This window comes from Symphalangus syndactylus, chromosome 12, assembly GCF_028878055.3.
Source record: "Symphalangus syndactylus isolate Jambi chromosome 12, NHGRI_mSymSyn1-v2.1_pri, whole genome shotgun sequence".
Taxonomy (NCBI): domain Eukaryota; kingdom Metazoa; phylum Chordata; class Mammalia; order Primates; family Hylobatidae; genus Symphalangus; species Symphalangus syndactylus.
Window position 1 is genome coordinate 89,065,912 of NC_072441.2, and position 13,711 is coordinate 89,079,622.

The 13,711-nt window shown below is 45.4% G+C and overlaps 1 protein-coding gene across 8 annotated transcripts in view; it reads right to left on the reverse strand.

The window, feature by feature from the left end:
- Positions 1–13,012, reverse strand: part of CD244 (CD244 molecule) — a 32,379-nt gene extending 19,367 nt beyond the window's left edge. For 3 of the 8 annotated variants that reach the window (XR_010117606.1, XM_063627074.1, XM_063627078.1), the window contains exon 1: positions 12,701–12,981. Coding sequence is in view for 7 of the 8 variants with exons in the window: in XM_063627074.1 (XP_063483144.1) it covers positions 12,701–12,761 (61 nt within the window). In the remaining variant the exon portion in view is untranslated. Of the gene's footprint in view, positions 1–12,330; positions 12,606–12,700 lie in introns of those variants that run through there. The other 5 variants (XM_063627075.1, XM_063627079.1, XM_063627073.1 and 2 more) reach the window with 5 other exon arrangements.
- Positions 13,013–13,711: the final 699 nt, after the last annotated feature.

Consider the following 13,711-nt stretch of genomic DNA (forward strand, 5'->3'; position numbering starts at 1 on the left):
GCCATGGTGGTTTGCTGCACCAGTCAACCCATCATCTAGGTTTTAAGCCTCACATGCATTAGGTATTTGTCCTCATGCTCTCCCTCCCCTTGCCCCTCACCCACTAACAGACCCTGGTGTGTGATATTCCACTCCCTGTGCCCATATGTTCTCATTGTTCAACTCCCACTTTGAGTGAGAACACGCGGTGCTTGGTTTTCTGTTCCTGTGTCAGTTTGCTGAGAACGATGGCTTCCAGCTTCATCCATGTCCCTGCAAACTCAGGAACAAAAAAAGATTCCATAATTACCTCTTTTAATCAACATTGTACTGGAGGTCATGGCTAGTTCAACAAAACAAGGAAAATAGTCAAACGGAATAAAAATTAGAAATGAATATGTGAGGCTGGGCGCATGGCTCACGCCTGTAATCCCAGCACTTTGGGAGGCTCACCTGAGGTCAGGAGTTCAAGACCAGCCTGGCCAACATAGTGAAACCCCATCTCTACTGAAAATACAAAAATTAGCCAGGCAGGTGGCAGGCACCTGAAATCCCAGCTGCTCAGCTACTCGGGAGGCTGAGGCAGGAGAATCGCTTGAACCTGGGAAGCGGAGTTTGCAGTGAGCCAAGATGGCACCATTGCACTCCAGCCTGGGCAACAAGAGCAAAACTCCGTCTCAAAAAAAAAATGAATATGCGAAACTGTCATTATTCACAAACTATATACCTGTGTATATAGGAAACCCAGAGGAATATATGAAAAATTATTTGAGTGTAGAAGTCAGTTTCGCAAAATTGCTAGATATAAGGTCAATATACAAAAATCATTTTTATTTCTATATATTAGTACAAACAGATAAAAATGAAATTTTGAAAACAACACTATTTACAGCAGCACAAAAAATTAAAATATATAGAAATAATTTCAAGAAGAAATATTTAAGACCTATTGCAACAAAAGATTTCTGAGAAAAAATTAAAGAGCTAAATAAACAGGAGAATATACCATGGTTTTTATTGGAAGACTTAATATTGCTAAGATGTCAGTTCTTCCTAAATTAATTTATAGATTCAATAGAATTCCAATAAAAATTCTTGCGGGTTATTTTTATAGAAATTAACAAGTTGATTCTAAAATTTATATGAAAATGCAAGAGACATAGAATAGCCAAGGCAATCTTGAAGAACAAAGCTAGAAGGTTTTCACTACCTAATATCAAGATGTATTGTAAAACTTCAGAAATTAAGACAGCATTCCAGTATTGCAAGGATTGAAAAGTAGTCGACGGGGCCAGGCACGGTGGCTCACATCTGTAATCCCAGCACTTTGGGAGGCGGAGGCGGGTGGATCACGAGGTCAGGAGATCGAGACCATCCTGGATAACACTGTGAAACCCCATGTCTACTAAAAATACAAAACATTAGCTGGGCGTGGTGGCGGGCGCCTGTAGTACCAGCTACTCGGGAGGCTGAGGCAGGAGAATGGCATGAACCCAGGAGGCAGGGTTTGCAGTGAGCCTAGATTGCACCACTGCACTCCAGCCTGGGCGACAGAGCGAGACTCTGTCTCAAAATAAATAAATAAATAAATAGATAGATAAATAAATAAATAAATAAATACACTGATGACAATAACAACAAAAAAAGCAACAGACTTGGGCAGGCACTTTACAAAAGAGAATATCCAATAGCCAATAGGCATGCAAAAGGGTGCCCAACATAATTAGTTATCAGAGAACAATGAGATTTCACATTCCCACCAAAATAGCTAACATTTAAAGGTCTGAAGGCTGGACGAAGTGGCTCAAGCCTGTAATCCCAGCATTTTGGGAGGCTGAGGCGGGCGGATCGCTTGAGGCCAGGAGTTCGAGGCCAGCCTGGCCAACATGGTGAAACCCCATCTCTACTAAAAATGCAAAAATTAGCAGGGCATGGTGGTGGGCGCCTGTAATCCCAACTTCTTGGGAGGCTGAGGCAGAAGAATTGCTTGAACCCAGGAGGCAGAGGTTGCAGTGAGCCAAGATCACGCCACTGCACTCCAGCCTGGGTGACAGACTGAGACTTGGTCTCAAAAATTAATATAAATAAATAAATGAAAATTCCAAGGGTTGACAGAGGTGGGAGCAACTGAGATTCTCATTTATTGCTAGTGAGAGTGTAAATTGGTACCAGCACTTTGGAAAACTATTTTACGGTATCTTCTAAAATTAAACTTACATATACCCTTTGATCCAGAAGAATTTATACACAAGAAAATCTGGGCCAGGCATGGTGGCTCATGCCTGTAATCCTACCACTTTGGGAGGTCGAGGCAGGTGGATCACTGAGGTCAGGAGTTTGAGGACAGCCTGGCAAACATGGTGAAACCCCATCTCAAAAAAAAAAAAAAATTAGCTGGGCGTGGCAGTGCACACCTGTAATCCCAGCTACTTGGAAGGCTGAGGCAGGAGAATCACTTAAATCTGAGAGGCGGAGGTTGCAGTGACCCAAGATCATGCCATTGCACTCCAGCCTGGGCAACAAGAATGAAACTCTGTCTCAAAAAAAAAAAAGAAAATCTGGTGTTTATATCCACTAAAAATATGTACAAGAGTGTTAATAATGGCTTTAGTCATAATAATTCAAAGTGAGAAAAAACCCAAATGTCTGTCACGATTAGATGAGCAAATAAGTCATGTTATAGTCTTATAAGGAATATTACACAGCAATGAAAAATAAAAGCTACTTTTCCTGGCAATAATGTGGATGGATCTCACCACAATGATGAGTATTAATGAAGCTAGACTCCAAAGAGTACATAAGTGAATTATTTCATTGATATAAAGTTTAAAATCCGGAAAAACTAATCTATGGTGAGGGAGGTTAGAACGTGATTACCCTTGCAGGAGGGCGGTCATCAACTTGAAGGGCCTAAAAGGAACAACTGGGTGCTAGAAATGTGTTACATCTTGATGTGGGTAGGGTTAATCTGCACTTACACATATAAAAGTTCATCAAGCTGTTGATTTAAATTTTGTGCACACAGCTGTGAGTTATATCTCGATAAAAAAGCAGAAAAGGAGTAATGACTACCTCTCACTGAACTGTTCTGACCATTAACTAAGATGTACTTTGGTAAAAGCAAAGTACAACTTGCCCATTGTGGAAACATTACCATAGCTAGTGAATTTGTAGATTTCCTCACTCATCTCAGCTAAACCCAACTCTTAGCTAAATATCAGAAAAGCCTAGGAGGCAGGGGTTGCAGTGAGCCATGACTGCACCACTGCTGCACTCCAGCCTGGGTGACAGAGCAAGACCCCGCCTAAAAAAAAAAAAAGTGAAAAAGGAAGATAGACCTAAAACAGCCAACTGAAATGCAATATGGAATGTGCTATGGAGGTGTACCCAGGGTGTGAAACAAGCATAAGGAAAACATGTTTTCCTCTGCCCTGCAGAGTTAGGAGTGGCTGCCCAGAGGAGATGGGTGGGAGCTGCCATTGAAAGAAAAAGCCAAGGCCTGCGTGGTGTATGCAGAAAGGAACAGGGAAGGGGAGTATTGTGGACACAGCAGTAGCATGGTTAAGGGAACACACAACACACGTGTGGCTTATGGGTCTGGTAAAGATGGAGCAGGTTTGGAGAATGGGGTGATGGAACATGAGTTTAATTTTTAGGTGTTTTGTGGTGGTTTTATTTTTATCTTTTATAAAATTGTGAGAGGTAGCACAAATATTAAAAGGTACTTAAATATAAATGTAGTGTATAATGAATAATAACATAAACTCCTATATAATCCACCAGTAGATCAGAATGTAGAGTGCTATGTAGAAGAAGGTTGTTCTCTGCTATTATAAAACTGAATAGGAATCACACAGGAAAATGGTTAAGTTATTGTCTAGACTTCTTGTTTGTTTGTTTATTTTAAGACACAGTCTCGCTCTGTCACCCAGACTGGAGTGCAGTGGCGCGATCTCGGCTCACTGCAATCTCTGCCTCCCAGATTCAAGTGATTCTCCTGTCTCAGCCTCATGAGTAACTGGGACTACAGATGCCTGCCACCACCCCTAGCTAATTTTTTTTTTGTGTGTATTTTTAGTAGAGACAGGGTTTCGCCATATTGGCCAGGCTGGTCTTGAACTCCTGACCTCAAGTAATCCACCCATCTCAGCCTCCCAAAGTTTTGGCGTGAGCCACCACTCCCAGCCATAGACTTCTAAATACTTAAAGAACAAAGGTGTGATCTACAGTCCTCATGCTATACTGCCTTAGGGGTCTTTTTTTTTTTTTTTTTTTTTTTGAGACGGAGTCTTGCTCTGTCGCCCAGGCTGGAGTGCAGTGGTGCGATTTCGGCTCACTGCAAGCTCCGCCTCCCGGGTTCACACCATTCTCCTGCCTCAGCCTCTCCGAGGAGCTGGGACTACAGGCGCCCGCCACCACGCCCGGCTAATTTTTTGTATTTTGTTTAGTAGAGACGGGGTTTCACCGTGGTCTCGATCTCCCGACCTTGTGATCCGCCCGCCTCGGCCTCCCAAAGTACTGGGATTACAAGCGTGAGCCACCGCGCCCGGCCAGGGGTCTTTTTAAAAATTATGCCGTTATATTTTATTTTTATGTAATATTATATTAGTTTATACATTTAAGACTGGTTTGTCTGCAAATAAAAAGGAGCTAGAGAGAACACCAGGCGTTGTTTTGATTTGTTGGTTTGATTTTTCAACTGGAAGGAAACTGTACTAAAGGTAGGAAGCCCACAGAAAAGGAGCAGCTGAAGAAAGATCAGGGATGTCTTCATAGACAGCAGGTCCCAGATGACTTCTGAAAGAAGCTCTGGTGCCCTGAGCACACAGGGGAGTATTGGTCAAGGACAGGGCAAGAGCACTCTTGCGCTCAGCAGAGGCAAATGTGGCCATTTACAGGAGTAGATGAAGTGCATTGACACTGGAGAATTGTTGGCAAGGTTGGTGGAATCCCTAACTTGTGCTTCTGTTTTCTTAAAGAAGGAGGTTGTTGGTTTGTGGAGGCCAAGATAGTGGAAGAGGGCCTTGAAGAGATGATGAAGGTGTGGAATTCTCCCACCTTTTGGGGAATAGAAGAAGCCGTGGGCCAGAAATGAGGATTCCCAGGACACTGAGAGTCCAGCTGGGGTTGGAGATTATGAATCTGTAGCTGCTGTTTGTTGCTGAATTTTCTCCTGCAGCCCCCAACAGTCCAGTGTGGGAAGGAGGAAGATGGTTAGAATGAGTTCCCATGGACGGCCTTGAAGGGGTGGGTGCCAGGGCAGGGGTGCAGAGCAGATACGGTGAAAAGGCAAGTAGACAAGTCACTATGTCCAGGGTATTGTGACTGATACAAAAAGACCTCAGTTTCTGTCCCAGAGGGGTACACACACCAGACAGGGGAGACGAAATGCTACTATGAAAACATAACTTCAACACAAGTTCTCACACATTTAGTGAGGCATAGAGGAGGACTCAACAAGTGAAAATTGTTTAGAGGAAAGAGGCCACAGTCCAGGAAGGGCCCCGGGCCCCTGCCACTAGCAGCTTTGGGGGCCACTTTCCGGTGGTTAAGAACGGATGAGGTGAACTAGTAACTCTGAAAGGGAGGGCAGAGGGCAGATGATTAACTCCACTGCAGCCTCAGGAAGAACAGAGGATGGTCAAGGAGACAAGTACAGAGGATGGTGAAGGAGACAATCTGATCCAGCAGTGAGTCCCGCTCAGCCCTGAGCCCATGTGCAGAGCTCTGAGTCAGCTCAGCTTCCTCCAACCTGGATCTGCCAGTCGGAGGAAGGTGTGGGGCCTGAGCACCTGGAAGAAGGAGCACGGGAGGGTCTCAGAGCAAGTGGAACTTCCACCAGCCAACATATAGACGTTAAGGTTTTCTCAGTTAGAGCTTGTGCTACCAGGCTTGGGGTGAAGGCATCAAAAGATGTACCTGCTGGGGACTGAGTGAACAGAGTCCAGTGAGATTCCAAAAGTACTGGGGCAATCCAGCTCTAGTCAGGGCAAAATCATAAGATAGATAAAGTAACCTACAGGGCCCACATCCCATTTCTTTCTTCCTCTCTATTTAGCTTCATACTGACCATAGTAACTCCCCTCCTCAGGCAATGCAACCCCCTTACCTCTGTCAAAACTCACCTAGCCCAAGTCCCACTCTTTGCATCAGTTACCCAAATGATCTCATATGTCATACTCTTTCTCCATGATAACAAGTGCATCTGCCTTTCCTATTTGCCATCCAAACCCCATGCATCCCCGGCTTTTCTGAGCTGTTTCCTCTGCTTCAATTGTCCTTCTACTTTGTGCCTACCTCCTAAACTCTTATTTATTCTTCAAGGCCAGTTCCCCAGTGTTCCTACCTGGAAGGAATCTTCATCTTCTTAGTCCTTTTTTATTCTAAATGTTATTCTAAATGTATCTTGCCTGTTAATGACATATAGCATTTCCATCTTCCCTTATAGTTGTAATTATACACACCTATTTTCCTCTGTCTGAAAGATTCTTAAGGGTAGAATAGACATCTGTTTCATCTTTGTTTCCCCCACAAAACCTTGCATAGTTCTTGGACCATAATAAGGGCTGGGGAAAGAGTTTATGAATAAGACCTCAAAAGCACAGGCAGCAGAAGCAAAATAAACAAATGGTATTATAGAAAACTAAAAAAAAATCATGTACAGTAAAGGAAACAATTCACAGAGTGAAAAGGCAACCTATAGAATAGGAAAAAAAATTGCAAACTATGAATCCTAAGGCAACTAATATGCAGAATAGACAAGAAATTCAAACATCACAACAGCAAAATGAACAACCCAAGCAAGGGCTTCATGAATCCGTTTAAATTAATTAATTCAACAATGCATCTCACATAACTCCTGTTTTTTTTTTTTTTTTTTTTTTTGAGATGGAGTCTCGCTCTGTCGCCCAGGCTGGAGTGCAGTGGTGCGATCTCGGCTAACTGCAAGCTCCACCTCCCAGGTTCACTCCATTCTCCTGACTCAGCCTCCCGAGTAGCTGGGACTACAGGCACCCACCACCACGCCGGGCTAATTTTTTGTATTTTTTAGTAGAGACGGGGTTTCACCGTCTTAGCCAGGATGGTCTCGATCTCCTGACCTCGTGATCCACCCGCCTTGGCCTCCCAATGTGCTGGGATTACAGGCGTGAGCCACCGCGCCCGGCCCATAACTCCTAAAAATGACTCTATTGCCAGAATTTCATGCAGAATACCAGAGAAATCACAGAGCTGTAATTCCCTTGCCTTTGGCCTCTTGCCAAGCTCCACATTCCCACAATTTCATTTTCCATCTGCAGACCTTCAGAACCAAAAGCCAGTGGCCCCAAAGCAGCATGGAACTCTCATGCACTATTTGGTTCAACCACTTTGGAAAACAGTTTGACAGCATCTGCTAGAGTTACGTACACATACTCCATGGTTCTGCCCCTAGAGATATACCCAACAGACATGCATGCACAAAAGGCTCATCACAGCATTGTTATAATAGCAAAAACAAAATTGAAAACAACCCAAAAGTTCATCAATAATAGAATAAGTGAATAAACTATGATATAGTCATGCAACAAAATACTATACAGCCATGAAAATGATCTGCTACAAATAATAACACGCATAAATCTCATAAGATGTTGAGCAAAAGTAGTCAGACACAAGAGTGCATACCGTTTGATTCCATATATATGGACTAAACTAATCTGTGATGTTAGAAGTCAGAATTGTGGCTATATTTATGGAAGACAGAGGAAGTAATGAATGGGAGAGAACATGTGGTAGACACAAGAGTGTGTTCATTTAACAATAGCTCATTGAGATGTACATTTATAATTTCGTGTACTTTTCTGTATGTTGCACTTCAATAAGAGAGGTTTGTCTGTGAAGACAACGGCCTGGCTGGGTGCAGTGGCCCACGTCTGTAATCCCAGTACTTTGGGAGGCCAAGGCAAGAGGATTGCTTGAGCCCAGGAATTCAAGACCAGCCCAGGCAGCATGGCAAAACCCCGTCTCTACACAAAAATTAAAAATAAGCCAAGTGTGGTGATACATGCCTGTAGTCCCAGCTACTAAGGAGGCTGAGGCAGAAGGATTGCTTGAGCCCAGGAGGTCAAGGCTACAGTGAGCTGCGATCACATCACTGCACTCCAGCCTGGGTGATAGAGCAAGACCCTGTCTCACAAAAAAATAAAAATAAAAAATAAAACAAGATATGCCCTGGCTCTCCTTGAAGTGATTTCAGTGGATTCCTTTCTGGATGGTGCTGCAGCCCAGGGTACACTGAGATCCAATCTCTTTTCTGTGTCCAGCTACTTTGCCATTCACCCTTTGTTGGAGGGGAGGTGCAATGAGGAAGAGAAGAGCAAAAATGACTCCAGCCCTTCTACAGCTTGCCTGGATCCCAGCCAAAGCAGTCTCAGTTAGACACCACTCCCTGAGAAGTGACAGTTCCAACACAATCTACGCAAACAGCTGGCAACCCTTGGAGCTAATCTACAAGGTGTCACCTGTGCCCTTTTATTGTCCAGCAGATCTCAACTCAGGCTCTAAAGCATCTGGGGATTCATAGCCTCCAGCCTGTGTGTCCTTTGGGGTTTCCTCAGAATAGACAACTGAAACCTGAATTTTGGGTCCAAAATGAACTTTAGGGCCCAGGCCTATTCCTTGGGCAATGATTTGAAGATCCCTCCTTTCCAATATGTCTAACCCAAAAAACATCCCGGGCTGCCCATAAGATGCCTGAAAATAATTCACTTATTCACTCAACAAACATGTTTTGAACACCTACTGCATTGGCACTGCACTAGGCACAAATCACAACTGTAGTAACAGTGACTCAGGCAATCTAGTGTAAGCTCTCTGAATAAACGGGCCCTGGACTTACTTGCCACTGAATCCTCAATAGCCCTGATTCAGAGCTACTCAAAATATATCCAGAGAAAGAATGGGAACAGAGAGGGGGCTGCTATTGTGAAAATAAGTATCTACTGAGGGTTGACTTGTGCCAGGTACTGCTCTAGATGTTGAGGAGACAACGGTGAGCAAAACAGACAAAAGCCCTGGCCTCAAGGATCTTACAGTCTAGGGGGCTGAAGAGGAGACTGGGAGACAGAAAATGAAAAACATAAGTAAACAGGATGGAACGTAAATGGAGTTGAGGACTATGGAGAAAAATTAAGTGGAGAGAGAGCTAAGAGGTTGCAGAATGGCAGGCTGACATTTTCAGTGGGGAAGGCATCACTGAAAAGGAGGTATTTGAGCAAAACTCTGAGGGATTGAGGGAAGAGGCCATGTAGCCAGTGAAGGAGCAGCATCCCAGGCAGAGAAAACTGGATACAACAGAGAGTGATCTCCAGGACCAGCAGGCAGCACGGCTGAAATGCTGTGAGCAAGAGGAGAGACAAAGAGGAGCGGGGCTTGGAAGCCAGGTCACGCACCATTGTAAAATGCATGGCTTTTACTCTGCATGAAAGAAGAAGCCTTTGGGAGAATTTTGCAAAGCTCAAGAGTTATATGCACATCTTACATAAATAGTACTCCTGTTAAATTATTCAGTAAACAAAGTGGTTTTTTAAATTTCACTGTCATCATATGACTCCTGATGGGATGCGCTGAGAAAGACACAGTATCACTTTTGTGGTATTCCTGTCAAAAATGCATATAATATCTATGTCAATGGGCACAGAAAAAAAATTTTTTAAAGAAAAAATAATTTTAAAAATTCATATGATTGGCTAGGCATGATGGCTCACACCTGTAGTCCCAGCACTTTGGGAGACTGAGGCAGGTGGATCGCCTGAGCCCAGGAGTTCAAGACCACCCTGGGCAACATGGGGAAACCCTGTATCTACCAAAAAAAAAAAAATTAGCCAGGCATGGTGGCACAGACCTCTAGTTCCAGCTACTAGGGAGGCTGAGGTGGGAGGATGGCTTGAGCCTGCGAGGTCGAGGCTACAGTGAGCCGTGAGCGTGCCACTGCACTCCAGTCTGGGCGACAGAACCAGATCCTCTCTTGAAAAATAATAATAGGCCAGGCACAGTGGCTCACACCTGGAATCCCAGCACTTTTGAGAGGCGGAGGTGGGCGGATCACTTGAGGTCAGGAGTTTAAGACCAGCCTGGCCAACATGGTGAAACCCTGTCTCCACTAAAAATACAAAAATTAGCCAGCCTTGGTGGCATGCATCTGTAGTCCCAGCTACTTGGGAGGCTCAGGCAGGACAATCACTTGAACCCGGGGGGGCAGAAGTTGCAGTGAGCCGAGATTGGACCACTGTACTCCAGCCCGGGCCACAGAGCGAGACTCCATCTCCAAAAAGTAACAATAATGATGATAGAAAATAAATAAAAATGCATATGGTAACCTGAATCACATGAGGGAACATCAGACAAACCCAGATTAAGGAACCCTCTACAAAACAACTGGCTTGTCCTCTTCAAGAATGCAATATCATGAAAGATGAAGAAAGGTTAAAGTATGGTCATAGACGGAACATGAGAAACATAACAACTGAATGTAATACATGATCTTGATTGCATCTTGGGTCAGCAAAAAAAATAAATAAAGCATATTCTTGGGACAATTGGTAATATGTGAATATGGACAGCATATTTGATGGTATTAATGCTAAATTTACTGAATTTGACAATTGTGCTGTAGTAACATGAGAATGTCTTTGTTCATAGGATATAAGTGGTAAAATATTTAGGAGTAAGGGGACATAATGTCACAACTTGTTCTCAAGTGGTTCAGCAAAAATTATTATACATTTATACACACATATACATACAGCTAGAGAAAGAGAAATAAAGTAAATATGATAAAATGTTAACTGGTGAATCTAGATGAAAGAAATTCAAGAATCCTTTGAACTATTCCTGCAGCTTCCCTGGAATTTCGCAATTATTTCAAACTCAAAAGTTTAAAAATTAAATAAATAGAGCAGCTTCAGTCAACTTACGCCAGGCCAGCCCCACAGACACAGGATGGAGGAGGAAGAAGTTCAGGAAGACCCAAGTCCATCCCTCCCTGTGCCTAACGAGTCACTCACCAGCTTCGCCCTGCAAGGGCCAGCATAGCCAAGCCCAGCTAAGGCGCTGAAGCCCTGGGAATGGGGGTGGAGGGAGCATCACCCTCTGTCACACAGTCTCATGACCTCAGGGTCATAACCTCAGTTCTCTATTACTCTCATCCCCACAGCCAGGCACCAATCCCATCAGTCCTCCTTCAGCTGTCTGAGCTGCTTTCAAGGATCCTTAGACCAGGTTCCAACCTAGCTCTCCTGCCCAGAATCCTGGGCCACTAGGCCCCCCAACCCACCCACAAGAGCTGCAGGCTCCACACCTCCCTCCCTGCTCCCTGTTCCTCATCATGCTCTATCCTAGGCTGCCCGCATCCTTACAAATGTTGAGTTCACCTGAGCCTTGACTGTGTCTTCCTGAAGGACACAAGAATGCTCAGGGACTCGGTAACTGAATTGAGTACCTGGGCGTGGGACTTTATTGCAGATGGGGCTTCTACCTGGCCCTGAACCACGCAACACTATGCCTCAGTTTCCCCTCTTTGTGCCCAGAGTGTACCCTCCTCTAACTCCACGCTCTCCACCCCCGTGAAGCCCCTGCAGAGTCACTGATCTAAAATGCAGAACCCTGGCTGGGCATGGTGGTTCACACCTGTAATCCCAGCACTTTGGTTGGGGGAGACCAAGGTGGGCAGATCACCTGAGGTCAGGAGTTCAAGACCAGCCTGGCCGACGTGGTGAAACCTGGTCTCTACTAAAAATACAAAAATTAGCCAAGCATGGTGGTGCACGTCTGTAATTTCAGCTACTCAGGAGGCTGAAGCATGAGAATCGCTTGAACCATGGAGGCAGAGGTTGCAGTGAGCCGAGATCACGCCACTGCACTGCAGCCTGGGTGACAGAAGGAGACTCTGCCTCAAAAAATAAATAAATGAATAAATAAATAAAAATTAAAAATGAAATAAATTAATTAATTCAATTAAATTAAATGCGGGATCTAGGTTTCAGAGCATCCTGGACCCCAGAACTGGAGAAAGAGGGGAGCAGCCCTCAGCTGGGATCCCCAGGAGCAAATGTTAGATGGCTCCATGCCTGGCTGACAGCTTTAGGTTTGCTGTGGAGCTTCCTCATATTGTCTCCTTCTTCTGCCCCAACCCAACGTGTCCCTAATAATTTCCAGGCTCCTGTGGCATATGGGTGGCTGAAGAAGCCGGGGAAATGAAGGACCATGCCATCCAGCCTCTCCCTGGCTGCTGGCCTCGCCCTCCCCTCCTTGGGCTCAGCTTTCCTGCCTCAGGGGTCCATCCGTCTGTCTCTGAGCTCAAGAACCACCTACTTCCTTGGGACTGCTTCTCTTCTCTCATGCCACAATTGGAGGAAGCAGTTGTCTTCATCTTTACAGGCAGCTGGAAGGAGGCTTCTCTCTCCACTACCAGGAAGAGTAAATTGAAGCCAGTGGGAAGGAATCTCCTCACCCAAGACTTCCTGGATTGCTGGTAGCAGGGCCAGATGCCCCTTTCACAGACCTCCCAGTGCACTGCCAGCCTGTCCTGTCTGATTTAGACTGTCAGAGCTGTCAGGAGCTGCTCGGAGTCAAGTTCCAGATGACTGTGTATGTGGCACAAGCAGAAGCTGTGGCTCTGATCTCCCTGAGGGGCACAGCTCCTAGTCCATCCCCCACCCCACGCCAGGTAGGACCTCCTTACCTTTGCCCTGATACCCCTTGAGGAACAGGAGGAGTATGAGGGTGACCACTTGCCCCAACATTTCCACAGGACAGAGGGGCCAGGCCAGCCCCTCCACCCCACCAGATGCTCTGCCGTGCACGGGCTCAGCAGTTCCCAGTCAGCAAGAGGACGATGGGGAGCAGAACTGCCTTGCAACCTGTCCAGCCACAGTTTCCTCAATTAGAAGCTGTTAACGCCTGCTGTGAGCTGACAAGCCTGCTGAGAAAGCACCAGCGCCTGGAGCTGGTCTGACAGTTCCCACAAGCCAAACTGGTGAAGCTTACCTCAAGTGGGAGGGTGCTTGAAGTTCACAGTGACTCACAAAGCCAGTTTCAAAATTGCATCCCTTTCTCTGCTTCAGCCCAAGAAATGTTCCAATTCTCTGAATCCTATGTGGAGAGACCCACGTGGGGGCCAAACAGCCAGTATCCCCGGCTGTTCCATTCCAACATTGTGGAGGTGGAGTGGAGAGGAGCTGGAGAAGAAGTGGGCTGAGAAGTAGGGCCCTGGATAAGCGGCTAACAGTGTTGAAGGAAAGGCGGAGTAGCTGAGAGAACATAGGAAGAGACCTAAGGGCTGGAGGCACTAGAAAAATCTAACAAGCCTGGGGATTCCATGCAAGTTGACACCAAAGTTTAAGCACATGTAAATTAAATTGGTTTCATAAGAATTTGTTTCGCACGGGCCATGGTGGCTCAGGCCTGTAATCCCAACACTTTGGGAGGCTGAGGCAGGCAGATCACTTGAGGTCAGGAGATCGAGACTAGCCTGGCTAATATGGTGAATCCCCGTCTCTACTAAAAATAGAGAAATTAGCCAGGCTGGGTGGCGTACACCTGTAATCCAAGCTACTGGGGAGGCTGAGGCAGGAGAATCACTTGAGCCCAGGAGGTAGAGGTTCCGGTAAGCCAAGATCACGCCACTGCACTCCAGCCTAGGTGACAGAGCGACACTCTGTCTCAAAAAAAAAAAAAAAAAAAAAAGAATTTG